Source organism: Aegilops tauschii, chromosome 7 (assembly GCF_002575655.3).
Source record: "Aegilops tauschii subsp. strangulata cultivar AL8/78 chromosome 7, Aet v6.0, whole genome shotgun sequence".
NCBI classification, from domain to species: Eukaryota; Viridiplantae; Streptophyta; class Magnoliopsida; order Poales; family Poaceae; genus Aegilops; species Aegilops tauschii.
This window is the reverse complement of record NC_053041.3, coordinates 563,769,182-563,781,475: the sequence shown is the minus strand read 5'-3', so window position 1 is coordinate 563,781,475 and position 12,294 is coordinate 563,769,182. Positions and strand designations below refer to the sequence as shown.

Below are 12,294 nucleotides of genomic sequence, written 5' to 3'. Positions count from 1 at the left end.
AAATGAAAGGTGTTCCCTATGCTTCAGCCATAGGCTCTATCATGTATGCAATACTGTGTATCAGACCTGATGTGTGCCTTGCTATCAGTTTAGCAGGGAGGTACCAAAGTAATCCAGGAGTGGGTCACTGGACAGCGGTCAAGAACATCCTGAAATACCTGAAAAGGACTAAGGATATGTTTCTCGTTTATGGAGGTGACAAAGAGCTGGTCGTAAATGGTTAGGTCGATGCAAGCTTTGACACTGATCCGGATGACTCTAAGTCACAAACCGGATACGTATTTATATTAAACGGTGGAGCTGTCAGTTGGTGCAGTTCTAAGCAAAGCGTCGTGGCGGGATCTACTTGTGAAGCGGAGTACATAGCTGCTTCGGAAGCAGCAAATGAAGGAGTCTGGATGAAGGAGTTCATATCCGATCTAGGTGTCATACCTAGTGCATCGGGTCCAATGAAAATCTTTTGTGACAATACTGGTGCAATTGCCTTGGCAAAGGAATCCAGATTTCATAAAAGAACCAAGCACATCAAGAGACGCTTCAATTCCATCCGTGATCAAGTCAAAGAGGGAGACATAGAGATTTGCAAGATACATACGGATCTGAATGTTGCAGACCCGTTCACTAAGCCTCTCTCACGAGCAAAACATGATCATCACCAAGACTTCATGGGTGTTAGAATCATTAATGTGTAATCTAGATTATTGACTCTAGTGCAAGTGGGAGACTGAAGGAAATATGCCCTAGAGGCAATAATAAAGTTGTTATTTATATTTCCTTATATCATGATAAATGTTTATTATTCATGCTAGAATTGTATTAACCGGAAACTTAGTGCATGTGTCAATACATAGACAAACAGAGTGTCACTAGTATGCCTCTACTTGACTAGCTCGTTGAATAAAAGATGGTTAAGTTTCCTAGCCATAGACATGAGTTGTCATTTGATTAACGGGATCACATCATTAGAGAATGATGTGATTGACTTGACCCATTACGTTAGCTTAGCACTTGATCGTTTAGTATGTTGCTATTGCTTTCTTCATGACTTATACATGTTCCTATGACTATGAGATTATGCAACTCCCGAATACCGGAGGAACACTTTGCGTGCTACCAAACATCACAACGTAACTGGGTGATTAAAGGTGCTCTACATGTGTCTCCAATGGTACTTGTTGAGTTGGCATAGATCGAGATTAGTATTTGTCACTCCGATTGTCGGAGAGGTATCTTTGGGCCCTCTCGGTAATGCACATCACTACAAGCCTTGCAAGCAATGTGACTAATGAGTTAGTTACGGGATGATGCATTACGTAACGAGTAAAGAGACTTGCCGGTAACGAGATTGAACTAGGTATTGAGATACCGACGATCGAATATTGGGCAAGTAACATGCCGATGACAAAGGGAACAACGTATGTTGTTATGCGGTTTGACCGATAAAGATCTTCGTAGAATATGTAGGAACCAATATGAGCATCCAGGTTCCGCTATTGGTTATTGACCGGAGATGAGTCTCGGTCATGTCTACATAGTTCTCGAACCCGTAGGGTCTGCACGCTTAACGTTTGGTGATGATCGGTATTATGAGTTTATGTGTTTTGATGTACCGAAGGTAGTTCGGAGTCCCGGATATGATCACGGATATGACGAGGAGTCTCGAAATGGTCGATACATAAAGATCAATATATTGGATGACTATGTTTGGACGTCAGAATGGTTCCGGGTGAGTTCGGGCATATATCGGAGCACCGGGAGGTTACCGGAACCCCCTGGGAGGTATATGGCCTTATTGGGCCATAGTGGGAGAGAAGAGAGGGAGGCCTAGGAGGGGGCGCCCCCCAAGCCCAATCCGAATTGGGTGGGGGGCCGCCCCCCCTTTCCTTCCCCCTCTCTCCCCCTTCCTTCCACTCCTAGTCCAACTAGGGAAGGGGGGGGGGGGGAATCCTACTCCCGGTGGGAGTAGGACTCCCCATGGGGCACGCCATTGGAGGGTCGGCCCTCCCCCTCCTCCACTCCTTTATATACGGGGGAGGGGGGCACCTCATAGACACACAAGTTGATCATTGATCTCTTAGCCATGTGCGGTGCCCCCCTCCACCATAATCCACCTCGGTCATATCGTTGTAGTGCTTAGGCGAAGACCTGCGCCGGTAGCTTCATCATCACCGTCATCACGCCGTCGTGCTGATGAAGCTCTCCCTGGACACTCTGCTGGATCGTGAGTTCGTGGGACGTCACCGAGCCGAACGTGTGCAGATCGCGGAGGTGCCGTACTTTCGGTATTAGGATCGGTCGATCGTGAAGACGTACGACTACATCAACCGCGTTGTCATAACGCTTCCGCTTACGGTCTACGAGGGTACGTGGACAACACTCTCCCCTCTCGTTGCTATGCATCACCATGATATTGCGTGTGTGTAGGATTTTTTTTTGAAATTACTACGTTCCCCAACAAATTTCCTGATGGAGACTTTTGGAATTCAAAATGCCCAAGAGCAGCATCCTACACATGGCGAAGAATTATGTATGCGAAGGAGCTCCTGCGGAGAGGATTGCTATGGAGAGCTGAAGACCAAAAACAAATTTCTATCATCCGGGACACCATACACGGGACAATGCAAACATTAATTCCTGTAGAAGATAGCCAAACAGTGAGCACTCTAATCTCTAGTAATGGTTCCACTTGGAAAGAAGATACTGTTAGAGAACTCTTTGATCATGGCATTGCAGAAAGAATTCTTAAAATTCCCGTAAGCTCTGAAGGGTGCAGCGACTTCGCCTCCTGGCCACATACCAAGACTGGAATTTATACAGTGAGGTCGGGCTACAATCTTGCAAGTACAAATTTGTTCTGGATCAATCGAAGCTCTGCCGGTAGTGGATCTTCCTTGAATCAAGATGTTATGCAGAAGTTGTGGAAGAATCTGTGGATAATTCAGTGTCGAGATAAAATGAAGATAGCACTATGGAGAATTGCTCACAATTGCCTTCCCACGGGTGATCAGCTCCACAAACGGTCAATTTCAACAAGGTATGATTGCATATATTGTAACAAGTTTGAGACCGTGGAACACTGCTTCCTTTTGTGCCATTATGTTAAAGAAACCTGGGCAGAGCTTAAAAAGTCATTTGATTTGTCTTTAAAACTGAAAAGCTTTGTCCATATACAACAATGGCTTCTGTATTGGATTGCTAGTGCCTCAGATTTACATGCACTGATCCTTGCCGTGGCGATTTGGCATATATGGGAGAACAGGAACAACATAAGAAATGGTGAAAAAATGGATCATCCTTCATGTGTGGCGGGCAAGATCAAAGCTTATGTTCATTTTATCTTATTGTACAATTTCAGGTCGATTGGCTCCAATAGGCGTGAGCACCAGGTGTCAATCCCGAAGTGGTCTCCGCCGCCGGCCGAGTCGGTCAAGGTCAATGTTGATGCTGCAATTTTTGCCCAGACTAAACGCATGGGCATTGGTGTTGTGATCCGAAATCATCTAGGTCTGGTGCTAGCAGCAAGCAGAGGGTTTGTTAATCATGTTGATAATCCGGAGCTCGGTGAAGCTATTGCAATGCGCCATGCGTTGATTTTTGCTGAAGATTCCGGTTTCTAGAAAATTTGTGTGGAGACAGATTATGCCAGTTTGATCAGCAAAATTAAGAGCAAAGTGAATGACAGGTTCTTATCCTGTTGTTTTACTCATGTTAGTCGATGTTGTAATGAGGCAGCTCATGTTCTAGCAAAGTCTGCTGAACATGATGAAGGGTCATACTGGTTTAATGTATCTCCTGAAGTTATCAGGACTATAGTTTTTTTTTTTACGGGTATCAGGACTATAGTTTGTACTGAACAGTTCTGAAATGTATGAATGAGGCTGCCCATTATCTCAAAAAAAAAAAATCCCTGGCGTCCCAGTACGGCGGCCTTCACGTGGCCTGCATCGGGGTTGGTCGCGTGGAGGGGGCACTGGGCACAGCGCAAACTGAACACTTCACTCCTGTTTCTCTCCTCCCCTCGCACCCCTGAAGCGTTTTCTTTTCTTCTGCTCCTTCCCACCGCCGCGGGCGACATGGCGAGCAGAGACCGGTGCTAGGGTTTGCGCCGCCGCCGCCACCACCGCCCACTCCCCACCCCCCTCCCCCACCTCCGTCGACCCCAGCCACTCCCGAGCCCTTCCTCCGTCGGACCACATCTCAGCCCAATTCCTCCGCCGCGGGAGCCCAGGTCGCGGCCCAAGCTCGCCCCGACGCCCAGTCGCCGCCGAGCTTGTCTCCGAGGTAAAAGTTCCGTTAAATTGCCTGTGGATGTATGTTTGCTGCTTGATTCATGTATGTGTGCGTGTTCTGTTGTGGTGTGTGTATGGATGAAACAAGAACAGCATGCGCGGGCGGTTAGATTTGCAGAAATTGTTTGTCATACACAGCTGAATTTTTTGGGGGAATAGTGGGCCTCTTGTGCCCGACGGAAAGGATTCGTCTTGATGCGCGTGCACCAGGAGATGGCTTGGATCGATGCGGTGGTGAGAGTCATTCCCCAAGCATCCTGACTCCAAGCCATCCGCGCGATGCGCTCCTTGTCCACCACATCAGGACAGTAGACAGTTGGCTCCTGAGCTGCAGGGAGCTTCGTTCTTTTTCACCCAAAAGCTTCAGAAGCATTTTAACTTTAAGTAAAAAAAGAAAAAACCTGAGAATTCCCACTTGTACATGTGGGAATACACTATGGATTCTCAAAATTTCGGAAAACAAATATTTTCGCCTCTACCATGTGCAAACAAACACAAGGAAAACTAGTGCTTCGATCTACTTATTTTTCGCACAGCTTACAGAGATGTATCTTTTTCTAAGAAAACAAATGTCCTTCCACATAATATTGCAATATTCATATGTGTAATTTGTTAAACTTCTTTCAATGTCCAAAAGATAAAGTTCTCCTTGGACCACTGCAGCTTCGGAGCTATTAGGACTAGGAGTTTCCATGCATTAGTATATATATTTGTGTAGGCTGGATTTGATTTGTACCTTTTAGTAAAATATTTCTCATCGATCATATATACAAATTCTCCTGCTTTAGATGTTAAAATACCACCTACTCCCTCCGTTCGGAATTACTCGTCCAAGAAATGAATGTATCTAGATGTATTTTAGTTGTAAATACATCCATTTTTATGACAAGTAATTCCGAACGGAGGGAGTACATGTGTAAGCATAATTTTGCGTATATAACATGCAAGCTTCTAGTTCTAGGAGGAGTTACCTTGCCCGTGGTATGTTAGTACTATGCCAACATCGTGATGCAGGAGAATATTTTTTTTCCGCAAACACAGAGCTTACCATTTGATATATTATTATTAGAGGCGACATATTCTTTCTTTCATGAATATTGTGTAGTATGCGGGCGTCTCTAAACATTTCCACCTCCATATCTCTTCGTGCTCCAACTGACTCCCAACTCAATTTTCCACTACCTATATTCCACCCTCCCACATTTAATTGATATCCTTTAAATAAAAATGTATTTGTAATGGTTGTATTTGTTGGCGCTAGTCTAATGGCGATATTTTTGTCTGTTCTATATATGCAAAGCCATTCGCTTCTTGGTTGTTGTTCCACCACATCGCAATGTGTCACCGTAGTGCAATTTATCTTGGATTCGTAGTCATTGTCATCCGGCAATGATGAGCTCACTGTTGCTACATCTTACCTAGCACACAGAGAATATCCGCAGTTGAATGTCCCACACCATGCTGGTTCTGTTCCCAGATGTCAGGTAATTGGACGGAAGGAACTATGCATGCCAGGGTTGCATAGCTATGGTAAAAGAGAAATGTTATCACAAATTCGCATTAATGTCATAGCATTGAAATAATTCTATGTAATTCACACACCTAGGCATATTGTGGATTTTAACAACATATAAGAGCAATCTTTACAAGTTAACTAACAACATATTGGCTGTAAACCCTTTGATCTTTGAAACAGTTGAGCCAAAACCAAACTGCAGACAAGAAGCTAAAATTTTAGTTTGACCTGTATTTTATCTTTGTTGCTCAAGCATCAAACAAAATTTTACCCAGAAATAATATAGATACTCCACTGCTGAGGATGGTTGTAGACAGAAAGCAGCAATGCTGGTGGGATTGGGATCCCATCTGAGATGCTCTTACAGTTTCTACGTGAAGTTGGGAAACTGCCGTTATGCTTGTTTCTTAGTCACAGGTCCAAGTACCATAATACATGATATGAGATTACACATTCATCTTTGCACTTTGGGTAACATTGCCTACATTATGGTTTTCCATTTTGTGTATGCCTGTTGTCTTCTCTTGGTTACATTTTCCCTACTTTGCCGTTATTTTTGTGTATGCCTTTCAATTTTCCTGGTTTATTTGAAGTTAATTCTGTGAATGGGCTTGGTATACTACAAAAAATGGAGCCTGCATAGTCAAATTTGTGTGTCTAAACTCTGCTATGCCCTATGATGATTGGAAGATCACTTGTATGAAGTTGTTTATTACTGTTTGCTTAGTTTGTTCTGATGTTTTCATATCCAGGTACTCAAAGCTCCTAAGATGGCGGATGAGGAACATGCTCAAACCTCTCGGAAGAGGGTTGCAGATAAACAAATCAACAAGGACAATCCTGAGCTTGATGATGACTCACCGGAGCAAGAGGGAGGAACATTTAAGAAAGCTAGTGAGGAAGTGATGGCAACCCGAAAAATTGTGAAGGTTCGGCGCCAGCAGCCGTCGTCAGCTCCTTCTTCTAATCCTTTCTCTGCAATTAAGTTTACCACAAGTGATTCCAGTGTTCAAGCAAGTATTCCTGTCTCAAAACCTCCACCGTCTGATGTCACAACGTCAAATGTAAGGGGCTCAATTGAGAAAGCTGATGAGGCCAGCAATGGAAGTGGGAAAGATGTTGACAAGAATGCAGATTCTAATGAGGTAGCAGAGATTCAAAAGGATGAATCGGGCCTGAATGAGTCAAATGCAGAAAACAAGTCGAATGCGCCAATGGAAGCACACTCTTCGCTTACTGAAACTGATAACAAGGCAGGCAGCACGGAGGTTGGAACTGGTGAGGATAAAGTGCTGGTTGGAGAACCCAAGGTAGATAGCAGCAAGACATCTGGAATCGAGGGTAAAACAGAAGATGAAGCTGCTAAAGTGAATGAAGGTGGAGATGAAGATAAAAGCAGCAAGGACGGCGCTGAGAAGAAAGATGAATCTGAATCAGGGACCAAGGATGAAGTGAATGAAGGTGGAGATGAAGATAAAAGCAGCAAGGACGGTGCTGAGAAGAAAGATGAATCTGAATCAGGGACCAAGGATGTATCACCAACACCTCTGTTCTCTTTTATGAATGTGTCAAGTGGTCATAACGCCTTCACAGGACTGGCTGGAACTGGGTTTTCAGCCTCGTCATTTTCCTTTGGCTCAGCTTCTAAAGAAAGCACAAATGCTCCCCTATTTGGGCTAAAGAACGACAGCGCATCCTTCCCTTCTTTCAATATCGGTGGTACGAACAACAACGGGAGTTCTGTTCCATCGCTTGTCGCTGCAGCAGAAGCACCAAAGAAATTCATCATGCCAGAGGGCCCAGTGGAGACAGGCGAAGAGAACGAGATGGCCGTGTTCACCGCGGACTCTGCAATGTACGAGTACCTCGACGGGGGCTGGAAAGAAAGAGGAAAAGGGGAGCTAAAGCTGAACATCCCAGTGTCCGGCGGCGAGAGGTCCCGGCTCGTCATGAGGGCCAAGGGCAACTACCGGCTGGTCCTGAACGCGAGCCTGTACGATGACATGTCGCTGAAGGACATGGAGAAGAAGGGCGTGACGTTCGCCTGCATCAACAGCACCGGCGACTCGCCGGGCAGGCTCACCACGTTCGCCCTCAAGTTCAAGGACACTGGCGTCAGGGATGATTTCAAAGCCGCGGTGGAGGCGCACAAGGCGAAGAAGGCCTCGGACGCGATGCCCAAGACGCCTGAGAGCTCCCCCAAGGTGTCTGATGACTGAAAGAGACCGCCCTGGTTGCGTGTTTCGATGATGTGTATGCGGGTTTGGAGGGGGGAGAGGGGCTGGCTGAAGTTGTCCTCGTTCATTCGGAGTCTAAAGTGCACCATTTTCTGTATTCTGTATCCCCATGTCGTGATGCCTTAAGATACATTTTGCATGCACGCGGTTACTTGGTTTCCTGCTGCCGTTTTGGAACGGTGGGTGGTCTGTTGAACATTTAATTGTTGAGTCACAATTTTAGCTTAACTGGAGAGACGAGGGAGACTATTAATTATGGGCACCGATCTGAGCTATATTCAGTAATCAGTAATGTCTGGAAATGAGTCATTCGTCAGTGGTGTATGCGTTGAGCTCTGTGTATTGCAGCAGGTTTCTTGCCCGATAAATGTCCGTTCATTTCCTCACATATCCCTTTTGTAGAAGACTAGCGAAAGGGCTATAAAAATCATAATTTTCAATGGCCATGATCACATTTTGCTGCATCACTGAGATACACTGTCACTCTCAATTTCGTGAAATCATGAACTTTTTTTTAAACTCGTGAAGATGTTTGAAATCGTGAATATTTTTCAAATTCATGAACACTTTTATAAATTTTTGAACATTTTTTAAAACCAATAATATTTTCGAATTCATGAAAATTTTATACTATTTGCAAACATTTTTAAAAAATATTGTCATTTTTTTACAGTTTACTTGAGTCGGTGAAGTTTTCTAGAATGGAAGAACATTGTTTGGAAATTGGAGGAACTATTTTCGAAATTCACGTACATTTTTTTTGATTTAACAATTTTTTTATTTAATGAACATTTTTTGAAATGCACAATCATTTTTTGAATCAGCAAACATTTTATGAATGAATAATTTATTTTGTAAGTCACGAACAGTTTTTAATTTTGTAGTATATTTTTCCATTCATGGACATTTTTTGAATTGGTGAAATTTTGTTCAATTTCATTAATTGTTTTCAATACACAAACTCTTTGAAAAAATAATGCACATTTTTGATTTCCCGAACATTTGTTTTCAAAATTTCGTACAGTTTTTGAATCCACAATTATTTTATGATTTATTGAATATTTTATTTAAAAATTCCCATTTTTAGAAAATTTTAGAACTTTTTTATGTTCGAAATTATTTAAAGTAGAAAAAATTAGACGGAAAAAAGGAAAAAGAAAAAAAATGAAATTAAAAAAACATGCAGCCCAGATATGGGCTGGCCTAAACAGGCGCGATGCATCTTCTCCCAGCATGCAGAGCGCAGTATGAGGTCCCTACTGCATGGGCCGGTTCAGGCGGAGGATTTTCCTGTGTGAAACATTTTTTATCACCTATAGCTGACACTGGTGGGTAATATTTTCCAATTTTGTGGGCAATTTCCTTGACGTACCACAAGAAACAATAGCCCTGATTTTCTTCTATTGTTGTTTCACCTTGCATACTTAATTGGAGGTTAAACGAGATCGAGCATCTCCAATAGACGGTTTATATGTTAAAATACCTAACTTTTGGATCTTTGACAGCAGAAAACGCTGCTCCAACAGATGGTCCATATGTAAAAAAAATTACATCACCGCCTCCCGAAGATGTAAAATTGAAAACTTCGTGATGCAAATTTACATCACGAGATACAAGTGATGTAAAACCGCGGCCACCCGCGAAACGACCAACCTCCGGTTCATTTGTCTTCCCGCCCACCCGCCCGAGCACCAGCCGTCGGAAATCGCCGCCGGCACCGCCCAAATCGCCGTCGCCGCCATCGCCGCCGCCCTAGCCCGTGTTGCCCCTCCCCCCGCCGGAGGGCGTGTCGCAACCGCCCCAGCGCCGCCGTTTCGGGAAGCAGCCGCGGCTGGATTCGCCGACTCCGGCGGTCCGGCAGCCCGTATAGCTCCTCTCCGCCGGCTGTGGAGCTCCCTTCTCCTCTGCACCGCCGTCCGCAGCAGCGACCAATCCAACCGGCGGCCATCTTCTTCCACCCCGCGCACAAGGTGTTCAACAGAATTCCCCAAGGTAAAAAAAACGACGAAAGTTGATGATTTCAATTGGGATTGGTAGTATGTTTGACGGTGGTTATCTGCATTGTAGATGAGCTCGGTTGACTCCTCATTCGTAGACGATTCATCGTCGGACGAGGAATTTGATTTGCATGAAGAAGAGGACATTGCTATGCTAGTGGCCATGCACAAGGGGAAGAAACCGAAGCACAGTGGTTCCGTCTATGTTCGAGCGTTCGTTCGGAGAGAACAGATTGATGCACACAAACGGTTGATGCGCAACTACTTTGGATCACCACCTGTTTTCCTGAAGAAATACTTTTGACGCCGTTTCAGAATGTCGAAAGACTTGTTCATCCACATTTGCAATTCTGTGAAGCGGCATAATCCAACCTTCGAGCAGAGAAGGAACTGTGCCGGGTTGCCTGGCCATACCATTGAACAGAAGGTCACTACCGCTTTGCGCATGATGGCATATGGTGTTCCAGCAGATTACATTGATGACAACTTGGCGATGGCAGAGAGCACTTCTATTTTCTATGTCAAGCAATTTGCAGTGACTATGGTAGAAGTGTTTGGTCCACAGTACTTGAGAGCACCCAATGCTCAGGACACTCAGAAGCTTTTGGAGATGAACAAAGCTCGACTGTTTTTAGGTATGCTCGGGTCTGTTGATTGCATGCATTGGAAATGGAAAAACTGCCCAAAGGCATGGCATGGACAATTCAAGGGTCGTGGGAAGGGTGCCACTATCATTCTTGAGGCAGTTGTTGATCATGAAACATGGATTTGGCATGCATATTTTGGGATGCCTGGATCTTGCAACGACATCAACATGCTCGATCGTCACCTCTGTTTGCCAAGTTAGCAAGTGGAGAAGCACCACTAGTGACCATCGAAGCAAATGGCCGCACATACAACTATGGGTACTATCTTGCAGATGGGATCTACCCAAGGTGGAGTACATTTGTCAAGCCGGTTGCAAAACCCGAAGGTAAGAAAGAACTCGTCTTTGAGAATGCACAAGCGGCCGCTAGAAAAGACGTTGAGAGGGCTTTTGGGATTTTGCAATCTCAATTTGCTATTGTGCGAGGACCATCTAGATTCGAGGATCAAAAGATCCTTTGGTACATCATGACTGCTTGCGTGATTATGCATAATATGATCATTGAGAACAAGCGTGGAAAGAATTTAGATTACAACTTCTATCACTTGATGGACATTCCTGTTAACCCCATGCGAAAAGAACAGTGGATAAGACGTTTCATGAAGGTTTACATCTTCGTTTTGGACCATCTTTTGGAGTTGCTCTTTTTTTACATCTCTGTTTTAGACCATCTGTTGGAGTTGAGCCTTTTTCGGAGATGTAAAAAGCACTTTTTGATGCTCCAAATTTGGACCATCACCGGTTTGGAGCACCAAAATATACATCATCTATTGGAGATGCTTTAAAAAACATATCATAGTAAGCTTTGTGACTCAAAGCCCACCGCGAGGTGGCCCAGGCTTGTGACTCCAAACCCACTATGTATATGGGGTGTCTCCACTTGAAGTACAATACAAGAGCGACTGACTGGAGGGTATCCCTTTGCGGGGACCTTGGGCGGACACTGGGGAGCGGTCCATGCGCATATGTGTGGTGTGCCTAGCCACGCCACGTGTCGCACGCTGAGTGCTTTCCGCACATGTTTTGAGGGTTTTCGGTTCGTTTTGTTTTTTTGGGAGGGGGGGGAGGGGGCGTAGGTTTTCGTGTTTTTACTTTACTTTTTTCTTTGTTACCTCGCGTGAAGCAAAACGTATCGAAAATACAAATGAACGAAAAAGACATAAAACACTCAGGTTACCACAAGTGTCACACATGCATTGATGTAGTAAGGCACTTATCATAAGAGGAGGTGGGGGTGACCTTTAGAAGAGGTAGTCTTTAACTTGTGAATTTGGTACAAGACATGTATATTTAGTAGATCCATATAAAGCGACTCGTGCCCACGTAACATTTTTCCCTTGTCCATCTATATAAGAGGAGGAAGGGGCCTTCCGATCAGTATGCTCAATACGCCTCATAGCCTTTTAACACATCTCCTCACCGTATCTCTCAACATGCGGCACAATATACGTGCTATCACACAAATCCTAGCCCGCATAAAAGGAAACCATCAGTACTTTCCACAAAGGCGGGATGTAGGGCATCTCAAGGGTCTGAATCTGGGTAAATCCTTGTCTCGTGTGCACCCCTCTGAATTATCTATGCATACACCGCCCCATGATAATTATTG

The 12,294-nt window shown here is 44.5% G+C and overlaps 1 protein-coding gene across 1 annotated transcript; it reads left to right on the top strand.

Moving 5' to 3' along the window:
• Window positions 1–3,959: 3,959 nt before the first annotated feature.
• Window positions 3,960–8,344, top strand: LOC109754142 (nuclear pore complex protein NUP50B). The gene is made up of 2 exons (XM_020313070.4): window positions 3,960–4,281; window positions 6,558–8,344. Exon 2 carries the CDS (start codon window positions 6,576–6,578, stop codon window positions 8,022–8,024), a length of 1,449 nt encoding a protein of 482 aa, XP_020168659.1. The 5' UTR covers window positions 3,960–4,281; window positions 6,558–6,575; the 3' UTR covers window positions 8,025–8,344.
• The last annotated feature ends 3,950 nt before the right edge of the window (window positions 8,345–12,294 follow it).

Coding starts and splice junctions, on each gene's coding strand:
- LOC109754142 (XM_020313070.4), top strand. CDS start 6,576: ATGGCGGATGAGGAACATGCTCAAACCTCTCGGAAGAGGGTTGCAGAT.